The sequence below is a fragment of the Strix uralensis genome, chromosome Z, assembly GCF_047716275.1.
Source record: "Strix uralensis isolate ZFMK-TIS-50842 chromosome Z, bStrUra1, whole genome shotgun sequence".
NCBI lineage: Eukaryota > Metazoa > Chordata > Aves > Strigiformes > Strigidae > Strix > Strix uralensis.
In genome coordinates this window covers 59,019,999-59,037,369 of record NC_134012.1, presented here as the reverse complement: position 1 = coordinate 59,037,369, position 17,371 = coordinate 59,019,999, and the positions used below count along the sequence as shown (strand labels likewise).

The 17,371-nt window shown below is 36.8% G+C and overlaps 1 protein-coding gene across 5 annotated transcripts in view; it reads left to right on the top strand.

Annotated features, from left to right (window-relative positions):
* FER (FER tyrosine kinase) overlaps positions 1-17,371 on the top strand; it is a 213,131-nt gene that overhangs the window by 97,756 nt on the left and 98,004 nt on the right. For all 5 annotated transcript variants that reach the window (XR_012627031.1, XM_074855734.1, XM_074855735.1 and 2 more), the window contains 2 exons: positions 7,992-8,195; positions 13,076-13,198. Coding sequence is in view for 4 of the 5 variants with exons in the window: in XM_074855734.1 (XP_074711835.1) it covers positions 7,992-8,195; positions 13,076-13,198 (327 nt within the window). In the remaining variant the exon portion in view is untranslated. The remainder of the gene's footprint in view (positions 1-7,991; positions 8,196-13,075; positions 13,199-17,371) is intronic.

Below are 17,371 nucleotides of genomic sequence, written 5' to 3'. Positions count from 1 at the left end.
GCCGTCCGGGAATATCGAAAGTGATCACAAATTGACCAGAAGGCAAAGATTTTGGAATGGCACCAGAGGAAGAGGTAGCATGTGCTGAAGAGGCCCCACCATATAATAAAGTACTGGATAATGAGAAGCGATATGCCCTGTTTACTGACGGGTCCTGTCACGTTGTGGGGAAACATCGAAGGTGGAAGGCAGCTGTGTGGAGCCCCACACAATGGGTTACTGAAGCTGCTGAAGGAGAAGGTGAATCGAGTCAGTTCGCAGAGGTGAAAGCCATCCAGCTGGCCTTGGATATCGCTGGGCGAGAAAAGTGGCCAGTGCTCTACCTCTGTACTGACTCATGGACGGTGGCAAATGCGCTGTGGGGGTGGTTACAGCAGTGGAAACGGAGCAACTGGCAGTGCAGAGGCAAACCCGTCTGGGCTGCTGAACTATGGCAAGATATTGCTGCTCAAGTAGAGAATCTGGTTGCGAAAGTACGCCATGTAGACGCTCATGTACCCAAGAGCCGGGCCACTGAAGAACATCAGAACAACCAACAGGAGGATCAGGCTGCCAAGATTAAGGTGTCTCAAGTAGATCTGGACTGGCAACATAAGGGTGAACAGTTCACGGCTCGCTGGGCCCATGACTCCTCAGGCCATCAGGGAAGAGATGCAACATATAGATGGGATTGTGACCGAGGGGTGGACTTAACCATGGATGCTATTGCACAGGTAATCCATGAATGTGAAACATGTGCTATGATCAAGCAAGCCAAACAGTTAAAGGCCATTTGGTGTGGAGGACGATGGTTAAAATATAAATATCGGGAGGCTTGGCAGGTTGATTATATCATGCCCTACAAACTTGGCACGGCAAACACTATGTGGTGGAAGCAGCCACCGGTTGGTTGGAAACTTATGCTGTGCCACATGCCACTGCCTGGAACACCATTTTAGGCCTTGAGAAGAAGGTCTTGTGGCGGCATGGCACGCCAGAAAGAATTGAGTCAGATAATGGGACACATTTCTGAAACAACCTCATAGACGCCTGGGCCAAAGAACATGGCATTGAGTGGATATATCACATTCCCTAACATGCATCAGCCTCTGGGAAAATTGAGCGATACAGTGGATTGCTAAAAACTACACCGAGAGCAATGGGTGGTGGAACTTTCAAACACTGGGACATGCATTTAGGAAAAGCCACCTGGTTAGTCAATACCAGAGGATCTGCCAAGCAAGCTGGCCCTGCTCAGTCAAACCTCCTACATACTGTGAATGGGGATAAAGCCCCTGTAGTGCGCATTAGGAATATGTTGGGGAAGACCATCTGGGTTACTCGTGCATTGGGTAAAGGTAAACCCATGCGTGGGATTACTTTTGCCCAAGGACCTGGGTGCACCTGCTAATGCGGAAGAACGGAGAATTCCAATGTCTGCCTCAGGGAGATTTGATTTTAGGTGAGAATAGCCAATGAACCAAACTGTCAAATAACCCTGTTATTGCAATTGGTGCCTTGCAACATTCCCCTGCCACATCCAAAGCCTCCTGCTCCACCTGCTGAGCCAACTCCGCCTCATTCCTCAGCCTTATAGACTGTCATAACAGATGGAACCCGAAGTTATGGACTAAATGAACTCAGCAGACATTGTGGAAGGATGGTCCATAGACTAAGGGAATGATATCTGTGAGACCCAGGGAATGGGGGGTGATTCCTTAGAATGTATTTGGAACCTGAGCATGACGTCAGTGACATGGAATAAGGGGTGGAGACTGTCCTGATTCCGGCTGGGATAGAGTTAACTTCCCTTGGGCTGAGAAGGAGCACAGCTGGAGGACTGGGCCCAGATTGGTCACTGGAGTGTTTCATATCATGTGATGTTATGCTCAGTATATAAAGGAGGTGTGTGCTGTGACATTTCTGCTGCTGGCCTGGGATTTTTGATGTGATCGGGATCACTGCTGGGGTCAGACTGCGCACCAGTTGCTGGGTGGTGAGCACCGCATTGTGTATTACCCGTTTGGACTTCCTATTGTTACTGTTGTTTTGTTACGATCACTAAACTGTTTTATTCAACCTACAAATTCTCCTTTTTTTTGTCCCTCCCCTATTTCACCCGGGGTGGGGGGGTGGGGCGGAAAGTAAGTGGCCGGCTGCGTGGTGATTGACTACCGGCCAAGTTCAAACCACAACAACATATTATTACTACTGCTACTTCCCCAATAACTGGTACTATTTAAGCAGCTAGGTGTTAACACACCTTGCTTCAATCCCCACTGAAAATGGTTGTTGAGTATCTTTTACTTCTAGCTGGCTTTTGTTCAGCTTCCCTAATGTGAGGGATTGCCTTTTAATTGCCTATTACTTGTGATCTTGTCACCTGAAACATTAGCTCAAACTAGCATTTTTGAGAAAACTTTAGAATGATTGAACTTTCTATTTTATGCTGCAGTGTTGCATCCAAGGATGCATTAAACTTTAGTTAAGCTAAACAATATTCAGGAAGTGTGGAAGAGAGTACAATTGCATATGGATATAGACATAGACATATATGTGTATATACATGTGGATACATAGGAAAATTTTATGTAGTGATAAATTAATGGAATAATAAATATGATAATGAGATAAAATTAGGACAGGAAGGCTTTTCCTATGAAAAATATGAAATTTTCATGACATATTTGAAAAGTAATGGGAAGAACCCTGCTAAAATATTAAAATATCCCTGGAGATAAAAAAATCTCCACCTTATCATGACCTTTGATTTATAAAACTTCTAACTGATGCAAAAATGCAACATTTTGTAAGCATATTAAAATGTATATTGCTGTGACTTCTGCTCTGTGTGTATGTGAGACTTAGACTTCAACTTTGTCTATTTGTGTTATGCAACTTGTTGCAATTTTTAAAATAAAAATAAAAATACTACCTAAACCCGCTTCAGAGACAAATTGGAAGAGGAAAAATTTCAAGAAGAGGATTAAGATAAAGCATTTAAGATGAAATTAGGGGAAGTCAATGTCAGAATTTTCATTGGCTTTAATTGAAGTGATATTTTAAATAATGTATGTGCCTCATTTTGATTTTCATTCCAATCTGTATAACTATTAATGCCATAGAAGTTGGTGTAAACCTGGTTGTAGATACATGGCAGATAGGTTTGCTGAAGCCTTGGAATATGTTTGGGAGAAATAAGATTGGAAATGGGTCATTTGAGGCAGAAAGTAATATCTGAGTAATGAGTGTCCTCCTGATTATCACTTAAGTGAGCTTCAGAGTCAGAATATATAAACCAATCAATTTTCAGTTTTAATTTCTGTTTTGATTTAGCTATTTCTTTTGTGTTAGAAAAGATAACCGTGCATATACAGTTAAAATCTGCTTCACAAATTAGTACTTAGCTCTTGATGTGATCAGATGCTTGTCTTTTTCCTGCTGATAATTACATAACCATACTTATTGCTAAATGTATAAGCTGGTAGTTAAAACTTATTACCCATCAAAATAGTATACAAAGTGATTATTGAAGGTATATTAATTATAAAATAATAATAACATACATAAAACATTTTGTTATTTTTTTAAATAGACTAATGCAAAAAAGGATCTTGAAGCAGAGTAGGAAAAGGACTGGTACTGATCCTCTGACAGAGTATAGTCTAAAAATGTGATATTAACTACCTGTTCTCATATTCTGTGTTTAAAGTATATTGAAACTTTAAATGTGGAGCCATATTTTGGTTTAAATGTAGTGCTATTCTAAAAACAGTCCTGCGTTTAATTGGTGGGAGAGGTTGAATTTTTTGTGTAATTAGAGAAATTTTTTTGTGTCATCTGAAGAAAGTCATAGAGAAACCATGTACTTCAAAAGCAGCCAGGAGTTTAACTGTTAATTATGTGTTGGCGCTTAAATGATTTACATGTTCTCAGAATGAGAAGGTGAAGTGTAATATAGAGAAAAAGTATAGTTTGAAGAGAAAACATCAAAGTTAGGGATTGAGGTTGCTTCTCTTGGACAGAATGCAAACCATTTTTCTGTAATAGCAAGAGACATGTTTAATCAAATGAGGAGAGAAAACACAAGAAAAGGGGCAGCTTTCATGTACCTGTAATGTAGTGCTAGGAACGAACTGAATGTAGAGTGAATGAATTGCATCATGAATGCCAACTTCTGCCCTTCTGCCTAATTTTTTTTCACTTGAGGCATTTGAGCTTGGCACAGACATGTTATTGTTTGCAGGATAACTTTTTTATCATTTATAGGATAATAGGTGGAATTAATGTTGATTTCATATGGTATATTATCATGTGGGAATGAGCCAGGTACCCTGAAGTTAAAGGCAGGATATTCCATAGGGAATTGTCTTAAATTATCAACCTAAATTTAATGCTTTACTTTCTCACCTGTGTCTGTGCCCCTCTTTTACACTGGGAGAGAAAAAATGTTTTGACAAAATGTTTTGTTTGCTTAAAGATGGAAAATAAGGAAGTACGCAAAGTTTGAGCTCAGAATATGTGTGAAATTACAATACTAAGCAAGCTATTGGTTTAATAAAATACCATTCCCATTATTATTTTCTTTTCATTGACAGCATAAGTACAGGAATAATATTTTTTGGAGTTAGAAATAATACACTGCTGTTTGTTCAGTTTTTCTCTTGAATAAGGGCAGCAGCTGGGAACTGCTTTATATTACTGTTGGGGAAAAAGTTGTTTCAATGGATTGTTAAATAGGGAGAGAGAAAGGAGCTCAGAATAAGTAGAGGACAGTCCATGAGGAGCATGCTGAAGTGTATGAGGGCATTTCCTCTCTCAGAAGGAAAAGTGTGATCAAGTGTATAAGGGCACATGCACCCCAACACCCCATCGCCACCCCTGCCCCGCAGATAACCCATGAGTTGGCAATAAATGGAAATCTTGAAGGGAAAAGGGGAAAAAAACCCCAGTGGTTAGGAGGGAGAGTAGAAATTCAGCAGTGTGACTTCCTTTTCTTCTGTGTGATTTTGTTAATTGTTTAATGTAAGCTTCCAGTCAAATCAACAACAAAGATCTTAGAAAAATATTTCTTCATTTAAGTTCTTCATTTAAATAAGTGCATACAAATGAGGGAGAGATCTCATCCCCCAGGTGAAACTGTAAAACATTGAGGCCTAGAATGCAAACTTGTTCTTTCAGGTGTGTAATTAGTCATATTAAGTTACTTATTAAGTTCCTTACTGATATTTAAACTCAATAGAGTTTAAAGAAAAGAGATGGGAATTTTAATTTTGTGTGGGTAGCTTTTTTTCCTCTACCTTCCTTAAAGAGTAACCTTTCTTGTATTTAAACAAGTTAGTGCTAACTATGAAATGCAGTAGAAACATTAACACTAAGTGGTGTAAACTGAATTGAAATCAATATTAAAATGATTATATGTCTTGCATTTGTACTGTTCTTTCTGGGCTTTCAGCTATGCTTTCTTTCATAGCCAGTCAGGGTGAATATTGTATCATACAGAAAATATGTTGGAGTCAGAAGACCTGTTCATAAAGATAATGCAACTTTAATAACACTCAAAACATGAATAATTACCAGTTTTTTCATCAGAGAAACCACCTTGGTTATGATTGCCTCATAGTGTATGACAAAAAGTAAAGGTAATGTAAGGTAGGAGACAATCAGCAGAGGATACTTTATGGAATTTTCACTGTTTCCTTTAATCAAATTTTTAAAAGGGGGCAAGATTGGTGTTAGTGTCATAAGCAATCCCATAGTTAGTGATGTCTAAAATGTTCTGTTGTTCTTCCATAAACTCTTTTCTGTCATAAAGGCATTTAAGATGTTTTATTCTGGGATGTGATCATGATTGTCTGAGCAGTGACTCAGATTTGACCCAGTTTGAACATAAGCAGATGTTATTTTCTGGTGGCTTCCTCTTTAGTAAGCTATAAAATGAGTTGCATGTTAGATGTTTTATTTTTTTTGAATGTTCCTTTGTGAAGACCATGAACTAGTTCATTGACCCTGAACTGTCCTTTTATCCTTAGAAACATTTCCTCTCCAGTAGAAATGTGTTTCTGCGGCAAAGGTTTTGCTACTCTGAACTCCCTAACATTTCTTGATAGCATAGCAGAGGTCTGGGGTTTCTGGTGATTCAAACTCAGCATCTTTGAACAATAAATGTTCAAGTAAATAACATTGTCTAACATTCTGAAAGCTTATTTTTCCTTTTAGGAATTTCTAAAAGAGAATGACTGTCATTTAACAGTGGTAGACAGCTAATATGAGGTGTATTTAACTGTTGATGAAATTGATATAAATGACTGCCTTATTGGCCAAACAGTATCTGTTCACTATGCTGATAAACTCAGTACCTTGGAGTACATTTTTTGCTCCTAAAAACCCTGACTGTATACTTTATGTTCAAGCTGTTGTTAATTCTTGCATAGTCCTTCCTAGCTCTGAATCTGTAATGGAGCAAAACCTGTAATAGAGCATACTCGCTCTTTCTAGTGATGAGTCTGTTGGTTACAGTGCTGGCCTCAAATCTCATGTCTGAAATTATCCTTGATATGGGCCCAGGGCTCTAGATCCCAGTGTTGATGTCTGAGAATATGAGCCTTTGTCAGGCTCTTAAATATATTCTCCAGTTTTCCATCAGGATCCTGGACTAAACAAGACCTTTTGAGGTATAATTTAGAAAAGCAGCCAGGAACCCACAGGCAGAGGCATTTTTTATACCAGAAACTTTACTATGAAAGTGCTGAAGAATTACAGGAATTTGGAAACAAGAAGTTCTGAGTAGATTTGCTTTCTTGGGTCTGCTCATGCACACTCTGAGACTCTGAGATTATTCTTAGTGTTTTTCAGCTAGGTAAGTCATCTTAACCTAAATATCTCCCCAGGAAGACCTATGTGCAGATAGTCTCCGCCATACCTGTAGATGCACCATGTCAAATTTTACGTTTGCATGCACCCATGGAGTGCCCATCCCCATAGGGGAAATACTGTATCATCTTTGATAATACAAAGAAAAACATGGTTTTATCAGGGCAGAGCAGTAGGAGAGGTTAATTCAGAATCGTATGCTTTGTTTATATCTGTTTGATCATGCTTAACTGAGGTGTGGGTCTTCATGCTGTTATCTAAAACGCAGTTCAGCAGGCTTGCCTGGGGCACCTTCGCCTGTTTGTTCAGCTCATGATACAGTGTGCAGTGCGTTACTTTGTTGAGAGCTTTGCCACTCTGGCAGTGAGAATTTCTGTGAGCTCTGGCACTAGTGAATTTGAATGACATACAGCTTAAGTAAGGACTTGTCTGTCTAGCCATAACAAATAAATGTGAAGTGGTCATTGAACAAAATACAGTTTTCCTCAGTGTTTTCTTAAACAATGTAAGCTTGTCAAATTTAATATGTGAAATTGTAGGTTAAAACTCATTTACTTTCATTTATAGTCAGTGAAAGTAATTTCTTACTATCTTTGTGCTTTCAGAAACTCTATGCTAAAGTTCATCCAATATACCCAGGTGTATATTCTGTGCTACGGTGTAAATGGCTAGGAAAAATGTCTCATAGAGCTATTAATTAATTTGGAATGCAATTGGTACATTCTGTGAAAACAGTTTATCCAATTCAAATGCTTCACATAAATCAATTTCTTATGTTTTTATGTCTAAGAAATTTCTGTCTGAATAAAGAAGTGGTTCATCTTGAACTGTTATTAGTAGCATGTGTGAGAAAGATTTGGTTGAGATGGCTTAGGAAAAATAGCAGGCCAAGTGAAAAATATTACATGGTTTTATGGACACTTCTATAAACATCTGCTTTTTATATATTAATCTTTTAGGCAATAGAGAAGAAGGTGATCAATATGCCTTTTGTGTAAATGTGAGAGCCTTGATTTTGTATATTAATAGAAATACATAATTTAGATACAGAAATAAAAAGTATTATCGTGCTTTTCATGTAAAAGTGAACTGTAAAATGTACTGTTATAGTAACATTATTCTTCAATATTTTTCCCAAGTTCTTTGATGTGATTTCAACCACTGAGAAACCGTTGGCTGACCAAGACTGGTATCATGGCGCAATTCCAAGAATAGAAGCCCAGGAGCTGTTAAAACAGCAAGGAGACTTCTTGGTGCGAGAGAGCCACGGGAAACCTGGTGAATATGTCCTTTCTGTGTTTTCAGATGGACAACGGAGACACTTTATCATACAGTATGCTGATGTACGTCTCTGATATAGTACTGAATATTTGATGTTAGTAAGTTTATAATTTCAGCTAAAAAATTTAGTATCTACATAATTTACTATGGCAAATGGCTTTATATGAAAATATGAAACTGTTGGAAATACTTATCAGTGCTGAAATCAGGGGAAAAGGTCATTTTGGGAAACAAAGAGAAAATACAAAGTATGAAGTTATTCAACATCTTTTATCTTATATTGAAAAGCCAAGATATTTCTGTAAATGTTTTGAAATCCAGAACTTGTTACTACTAATTTATTCATATACACTTATTTATTTTTAATCCGGTTTTCATAGTTGGTGCTAATTAGACTACTTTTTAATCAGACTGTAAAGATTCCACTGAATCTTCCTGAAAAATGGAAACATTCACGGAGAAGAAAATAATCTAAGTTGGTTTCTATACAGTTGGGAATTGAAGTCCCTGCTGGACTAGAGATGCCTATGTTATTTTTAGCCCTATGGGTATTGTTTTATTCAGCATAATACAAATGCTTGTGGGTGTTGCACAGCATAAATGATTCAAAGGACCAGAATTGATCTCCTTGTTGTTCTAAGTTAGGAAAAATTGGTCATTTTAAAGAGTATGTTAATTTTTATATGCCTTTATCCAATGTATTTATTTGCATTCTTCTCAATGCATCACTTGATTTTTTTAATGTATATATTTTTCTTTTTACCTTTCCAAATTTCAAACTCATTCAAAATACAACAGTTTTACTAGAAATTCTTATTGAAGTATGGCACAGCAGCAAATCATTTTCAGTTTTGATTCAGTAATGCTGCCAAAACGTGTTTCAGTCTCTTGTAATAAAATTTCCCACATACAGAAAAATACACAAATTTAATCGCATAACAATGTTTACGCTGAGGGAATTTCTGTGTCTAAATCCCCTGCTGATGCAGCATGCCTGGGGGAAATCAGTATTGTGTACCTGGTTTCTTTCTTTTTAATGAGACACAGTGGTATTTTTCAAACTTCATAGAAGTTGGAGGGCTTCTGTAGGATCAATGATTATGGACACTTGTCCAGTTAGAGTTTTCATTAATTTTCACCTAGAGTTTTCTTGTAGAAGTGAACTTTTACATAAAGTCAGTGTTTATTTTATTTTGATTTTATGACCTTAAAGTATTTTTGTTGTGTCAGAGTGCTGAATGAGAATATAAGAGCAATAAGATTACCTGTATTTAGACAGATAGAATCTTACAAGATGCTGGGAGCTCTCTGATCCTGACCCAGCAGAAATAAATGCATATCATGTACTTGGTGTGGCTGAAATAATTTTGTGTAAATCATTGTATGTGACAAGTAGATCTTCAAAAAATATAGTTTGCACTTTCAAGTCAGTTAAAATAGAGGGGGTTTTTTGTATTACTTTGAAGGCTGACTCTTTTTTGTATTGTTTTTTCCACAAAAAAAAATAATAGCTATCTTTATTTCCATAATATCACTACTTCCTCTTAGGAATTACATTTGAAATGTAAGATGGATATTGTTTAATATTGCATAGCTCGGACAGTCCAAACATCATCAATTCCCTAGAACTGTCTGCTTTTACATTTAGTAATAGGGCATTATGTTCATCTGCTCTTGGGATTCATTTGTGGCAGATTTTCTTGACAATCATGGAAGCTAAAACTTTTTTTCTTGAAGAAGTGCATGACTCCTTATGTACTCCTATGGAGTGAATTTTCAGCATTTATTGTGAAAAAAGCATTGATTGTAAAAAGAGAAAAAGCTTATTAAGCTCTAAAAAGGAGTTAGTAGACTGTGGGACTGTTATGGTCATATTACAAGAGGGATTGCATTAATGAACATTTTGGTAAGGAAGTTTGAGGAGAGTTTAGTGCAGGGGATTTGTTTGTTTACATTGGCAGGAACAATGTGTAATCACGTCTTCGTGACTGGTCAGATCACACTCTTGGATCACTGACAGGTCCCCATATGGAGACCAAGCTTAGTGTCCATATACAAATTTTCTTCTGAATCAAATACTGAAAGGCAGAGTGGGACATATACGTGTTTTAACGGTGGTCCTATAACTGCATAATTATTCTCTCTCTAGTTTTACCACTATTTTAAAGGCTAATCTTAATAAAACTGTGTGATAAACAAGTTCATTGTTCAGCTTTAAGCATCAAAATTCACTGCTGTCATTCAAGGCTACTGTTGTTTTTCACTGCTGCTTATTTGAGGCTGTGCTATTTTCATATTGTTGCTAGTGATCATAGAATCATAGAACAGTTTGAATTGGAAGGGACCTTAAAGGTCATCTAGTTCCAACCCCCCTGCCATGGGCAGGGACACCTTCCACTAGACCAGGTTGCTCAAAGCCCCATCCAACCTGGCCTTGAACACTTCCAGGGAGGGGGCAGCCACAAGTCCTCTGGGCAACCTGTTTCAGTGTCTCACCACCCTCATACTGAAGAATTTCTTCCTTATAGCTAATCTAAATGTACCCTCTTTTAGTTTAAAATCATTACCCCGTCGTCCTATCACTACACTCCCTGATAAAGAGTCCCTCCTCATCTTTCCTGTAGCCCCCTTTAAGTACTGGAAGGCTGCTATAAGGTCTCCTTGGAGCCTTCTCTTCTCCGGGCTGAACAACCCCAACTGTCTCAGCCTGTCCCCATAAGGGAGGTGCTCCAGCCCCCTGATCATCTTTGTGCCCTCCTCTGGACCTGCTCGAGCACATCCATGTCCTCCTTATTTTGGGGACCCCAGAGCTGGATACAGTACTCCAGGTGGGTTCTCACAAGAGTGGGTAGAGGAGGAGAATCACCTCCCTTGACCTGCTGGCCATGCTTCTTTCGATGCAGCCCAGGATACAGTTGACTTTCTGGGCTGCAAGTGAACATTGCTGGCTCATAGTCAGTTTTCTATCTACTAATATTCCCAAGTGCTTCTCCACAGGGCTGCTCTCAATCCACTCATTGCCCAGCCTGTATTTGTGCCTGGGATTGCCCCAACCTATGTGCAGGACCTTGCACTTGACGTTGTTGAGCTTCATGAGGTTTACACGGGCCCACCTCTCAAGCCTGTCAGGGTCCCTCTGGATGGCATCCCTTCCCTCCAGCATGTGGACCGCACAACACCGCTTAGTGTCATTGGCAAACTTGCTGAGGGTGCACTCAATCCCACTGTCCATGTTGCCAACAAAGATGTTAAATGGCAGTGGTCCCAACACCGACCCCTGACGGACACCACTGTCACTGCTTTGCACTTGGACACCAAGCTGTTGGCCACAACTCTTTGAGTGCGACCATTGAGCCAATTCCTTATCCATGGAGTGTGCATCCATCAAATCCATGTCTCCCCAATTTAGAGATAAGGATTTCATGCAGGACAGTGCCAAAATGATGATCTTAATAATAGTCAAGATCCAGTGTAAATGCATGAATCAGAGAACACAGTCTACCCTGAAGGTCTTACATAGATAGCAGCAGATGGGCATGTGACTGGGTGTGGGCTGAGGAAATAATAGGCAGTACCAGTTATTGTGCTAGGTAGACTCTTAGGACATCAGGGGTTTTTTGATCCTCATCATAGAAATATGGAGGAGCTTATTTGAAAGGAATGGGAACTAGTGTCAAAGTTGAATCAGTATTTAATAAGTGAATGAAGTTAAACAACAAAATAAACAACAAAAATATTCAGACTATGACAACATTTTTATGGTAAAGAATGAGGAATGTTAAAAATTGGTGACATGATCAAGCTTTCTTTACTAACAATGATAACACGTTCCATGAAGTTAATGCTTTAACCTCTAAGGAAGAGAAATTTACAATGCATTGTGCAAGGAATTTAGCCCTGGAAGCTAGAAAGAAAAAAGTCTACATGCCAGTGGTAGAGGTTTTCATTGCCCAGTTGTGTAAATGAACTTGAATCACAGTCTGCGCTTTGATTTTTTTTTTAATTGCAGTACTTGTTTATTGTTGCCATTGTCAGGCTGGCTTATGGCAGTTCCTCTCTTGTGGGAAGAGTTCTCTAACCGTGGATGCTGAGTCTTGTATAGGCACAAGACTTTATCCTGTTTCCCAATCAGCTGTAGTATATAATTTAAGACATTCAGAAAGATGAAATAAATGTTTACTATTTTTTTCCCTGTCAAGTGTATGGGCAAAGATAAACAATGAAAATACAGTTTTTTCCCCTTAACACCTGAAAGAATGATATGTCATAGCAGTCATTGCTAAGAAAATGTTACATGCTTCTGAGAAAATATTAGGAGATTTAGTTGTTTCCATTGTGTTCAATTATCTATATAAAAGGAAATAAATTCATGAAGTGGGGAGAGGGGGAATTTTGTCTTGCCCAGCTTCTCTATGAATCATATGCATGACCTGCATTTGTTTTTAGCTCTGTGCCAGGGATTTATTAATTTATCAAACATTGTAAATGCAGTAGGATATGAGTAAGATAGTGTTACTTATCTGTTGTTTATTTTATTGTCAGATGTTTATTTTTTAGTTGGTTTTCTGTAATTGTTACGACTTTAAGTAATTAGGAAGTTAGTGTTGTTTCTTCTGGTTTAGAATATTTTTATTTCACTCTGTCAGAGTTTTCAGTTTAACTGTCCTATCTCTTTAAATTAAGAGTTTGAATAAATGGCTATTTTAATATGTTGCCTTAAATGAGTGATTTTGCATTTATTAAATTTTGGATTTATGAATTTATCCTCTTCCTATCATTCCATTTAATTCAATATAAATGTTATTAAAGAGATCAGGAAAAATCTAATGCTATAAAAGTGAACATTGTTTTGTTACTACTGAGGGAAGCGATGCATTTTTATAGTTTCTTTTTCGAAATACTGCTTGTAGAGGAACAATTATTTCCTTTTACCTCCATACAGAATCAGTATCGTTTTGAAGGAACTGGGTTTCCAACTATTCCTCAGCTCATAGAACATCATTACACAACAAAGCAAGTTATTACAAAGAAATCAGGTGTTGTTCTCCTGAATCCTGTTGTTAAGGTAATGCATACATTCCAAGAACTCTGAGAAGAATTTGGGGGGGGGGGGGGGTATTGTTATTTATAATATGTTCACATGCAGCTTCTCCGAAGATTTTTTCATTCTTGCTCATTTTGTCACTCTTTTTTCTGAGCTTTTTCAACCTTCTCTGCTCTGTGCTACACATTCCTTTAAAGTAACACTCCCATACTGATTCTTATAATAAATATTTACTATCTTGAAAGAATGGCATTCAGCATCTCACAGAATATCCTCCTACTTTTCTTTTTGGTTTCCCATTTGGATTTCACTACTAAGTAATTGAACGTAGTAGTTCACTGCCCATAAATTTGTGAAGAAGAAATTTTTTTGATAAAACGGTGTTCTCAAGTGGTAAAGTTCTCATGAAATCTGGAAGAATTATGACAACTCCGTTTTGTCTCTATTTTATATCTCAGCAATAAGTTATACAGACACGGTAAAAGTTACTGTCATTCCAGCATCATTGAAAACTTGAAATAAAAATTCCCCTTTTAATCAGTTTGCAGAAAGTCTTTTCAGGCGGGAAAAGAAAAGGGATGGAAAAGTTAAAGTATATCACTGCTTAGAAAGCTTAAGAATATCCTTGGCTGCTTCTAGTAGTTTTGCAGTTTGTATCTACTTAGTTGATAATTCATTCATAAACCAAATCTTTTCCATTTAAATCTTTCATTTTAACTATAAGTCATTTGTTCTTGATTTTTTAAAAAAAGACTAGTTTCAAGCTTGTAAAGCACCTTCTGTGTTCTACAAAACTTCAGGAAGCATAACAGTGTTTATTTCATAGCTAGTTTCCTACTCTAAGGTCTTAGTTCTTTTCTGCTAATAATTATAAGAAATTAAAGCATATTCCCTTTCTCAAAATTAATGTGATTTGTTTGCATTTATCTGTGCTTACCTATTTTATTTAGTTTTAAAATTAAAAGAATGAGGCTTTGTAAGTACGCATTTTAGGTTAATGTCTTTCTGATTACCAAATTGACACTTTAGTGAATATAAAATACTGCTTAAATTCATTGTTGAACATACGAGAAAGTGTAGAACATTATTTTTGATGTGTGAATAAATGTATTTTGATGTAAATTGTTTAAGCTAAAAATACAGAACTGTCAAACTCAAAATGGAATCTTTTTATATCTGTTTACAAATTTTTGTCTTTTACAATATCCTGTTTTAAATGTTTAATGCTCTTTCTGTTTCCTGGATTTTTTCTGCTCTTGCATAATGTACATACTGTGAGAGCAGCCCTGTTTTAGTAAATGTAAAACCATAGTGCGGTATGTTACTACAAACTAAATGATAAAAGGACTTATTCTTAGTTATTCTCTTAAGGTTAAACAGGAAAACATCATCTGGAAAACATTCTCTTCATTTTCTGCTGTTTACTTGGAAGACAGGGAGCTCCATATTCCTGACATTTCTGTTTCATTTTGCGCTTTTTTTTTATAAAGTTTTTTAATTTATTCATAGTTTTGTGTAACTGTGTATAGTCAAAGAATTTTTCTAGTACCTATACTATGGAAGAAATACAGTCCCAAATGACCTTCCTGATCACTTCTCCATTACTGTACTTCATCTCATGGTCTTTGAGGTGTAAATGCACATAGGGATACTCTAAATCCCTTGATGATAGCCATGCAAGGTATGTATGACTGTGTGGTGAGTCTTTCCAGAACTTGAATCCATACCACTACCGCTACATTCAGATGTATCATAACCTCCTTACAAAGTGCTGGAGGACAATTTTTAAGACAGACTTAGCTTTTCTACTGTCACTGGCTGCAAAGTCAGTTTTTTGGTTTCCTTTTTTTCAGGGGGAAAATGAAGTGGGCCTACTCCTCTCTGGACTTGTTGACTTGAGTTAGTCTTAGTATTAATTAAAATTAGTGGAAATACTAGTATTTCCTCTAGGATCATGCTAGTTTTATGACCAGTTGGTAGCTGATTTGAGTACTTTGACTACTTAGGTATCCCAAAGTGCTGCAAGTAATCAGCATCGATCCATAAAATCCAATCACCCAGGCTCCATTTATTTCATCATATGATGAATTTGTGCTGGTGTGCATCAGTCTTAATATTCAAGAGTACTTTCTTTAGGGTTGATGAACTTTTCAACTTTCATTCTGGTAGGTTACATAAAGTAATGGAAAGGACGTCCATGGTAATACTGACTGTTAGTGCTAAGAAGAGTATTGGGTTACAGGAAACATTATTGCATAGGTTTTTAAAAATATATATATTACATATATTGTATGTAGGCTTTCAAGAATTTATGAAAAATGATCTGAGTGTCTGATACCTACTTATGCTTTGTATGAACTAAACACAACGTATAGTGTAGTTAGTGCTTCATGACCAGCAATTTGAACCAAATAAGACAGTATTGAAAAGGGTGTTAGCTAGATGATGTAAATTGCTGCTTTAGAGCAGCTGTTTCAAAAAATATTGAAATTTTTTTGTTTTGTAATACCTTTCAGTTTGAGCCATGATTTTTTGATGATTGTAGTTCTCCCACCTGATCAAAACTAGTCATTGGATAAAAGTATTTCAGAACTAAGAAAAAGAGTGTTGTGAGCTTTCCTTTTATATTTGCATGTAGCTGTGGCTTTCATATAGGGAAGTGGAGACGTAGTAAGTTATTTTCAGAAATAGCGTATGCACTCTGACACCTAGTGTTGGGTGTATTTTATGCATCATGTGCTATTATCAGAATATCTTTGATCAGTTCCTTAACATGCGTTTCACATCTGCAAAGTCTGTTTTTTTCTTTATTCATATTATAGCTGCAAAGCAGTCTCTTGACGTTTCATGCAATCTTTAATCTTTTTATGCAAATTCCTGTCCCTGTAATAAGGTTTTTAGAAAGGGAAAGTCAGATATGGCAGAGAACAGAAAAAAATTATGCTATGTAATTTGGTTTTGCTTTCCTTCCTTCCCGCAGTCATTCATCCTCCTTTACCATATTAGTAAAATTAGTGTTCACTTTCTGTGATGTTGCCCTTGAAAGGAACGGTCTTAATTGTGTCACAAAAGGGCTGACCCATGTCCCATTTCATGTAGACCAAATCTGCCTGCTTGGCATTTTAATGATACTCTAATAATAGAATTTAAATCAGAAAACTAAAGCCATTAAAAAGATATCTGCAAGTGATTTCTTTAATGGAAAAGTCTCATATTTATTTATAATCTTTTTTTTTAAAAGTTACGTTATGTTCTTCAATTTATTATTGATGGAATGACTGGTAGATAAAGTCCCTGAGTAAGCTCAATGCATACCCAAGGATTTTATTAGTAGAAATGCAATTTTAGTTGTATTAAATATATTTTAACTTTCTAACATCTTTAACCTCATGTAAAAAAATGTACATTTTTTACATTTAAGAAATCTGTATTAAGTTGTGGCCATGCTTCATTTTGTTTACTAGAAAAGAGAATCATCAAGGAAATAAGGAATATAATTTTTATTTGGATACATCTGCATTAATGTTTTTACTTGGATCAGAAATATAACTTTGAAGCAAATCTGCCCAGTGCCACTTAGGATGCTATGTTTCCATCATTGAGCAGTCTCCAAGGATTCAGACTTTACTACTCTCATCTGAAACAAAATAGGAAGATGCACAACTGCTGATGGGAGGGTGTCCAGTCTTCAGAACCAGGAAAGATCTAGTCTGAAATAATGCTTTTTCCCCAAAAATGTATGTTTCAGGTCCTCAGCACTAACTGTTTCATTCTGGAGACCTGCTACTATTTCACTAGTGCTAATGTAGTACTAGTCTTTGGATCCTCTGTAGTAAATTCAAATTCTGAGCTTGTGGAAAAAAAATTAACTGCTTTGTCAAATGAGTTAGGCTACGTATTGATTGCCATTAACTTTCGTTTTAAAATTCTGGATCTGTTTTGATGTGACAGAGATGCCTGTGATATTGCCTCAAACATTTTCTGTACACAGGAAAATGGTGAACTGTAAATAATGTTGAGTGAAATGACTGAAAAGTGTTAAAAGGAAAAAAGAAGGTGTATTTCATAGTAGTGGTTCTAGTGTTGATGAGTAAGTCTGCAAATGACATGAGAATCTGTGTGGATCTCATGCTGTCTTGCAAGATGTGAGTATGTTAATGAGTTAAACATGAAAAGAAATCATGAAGAAATACA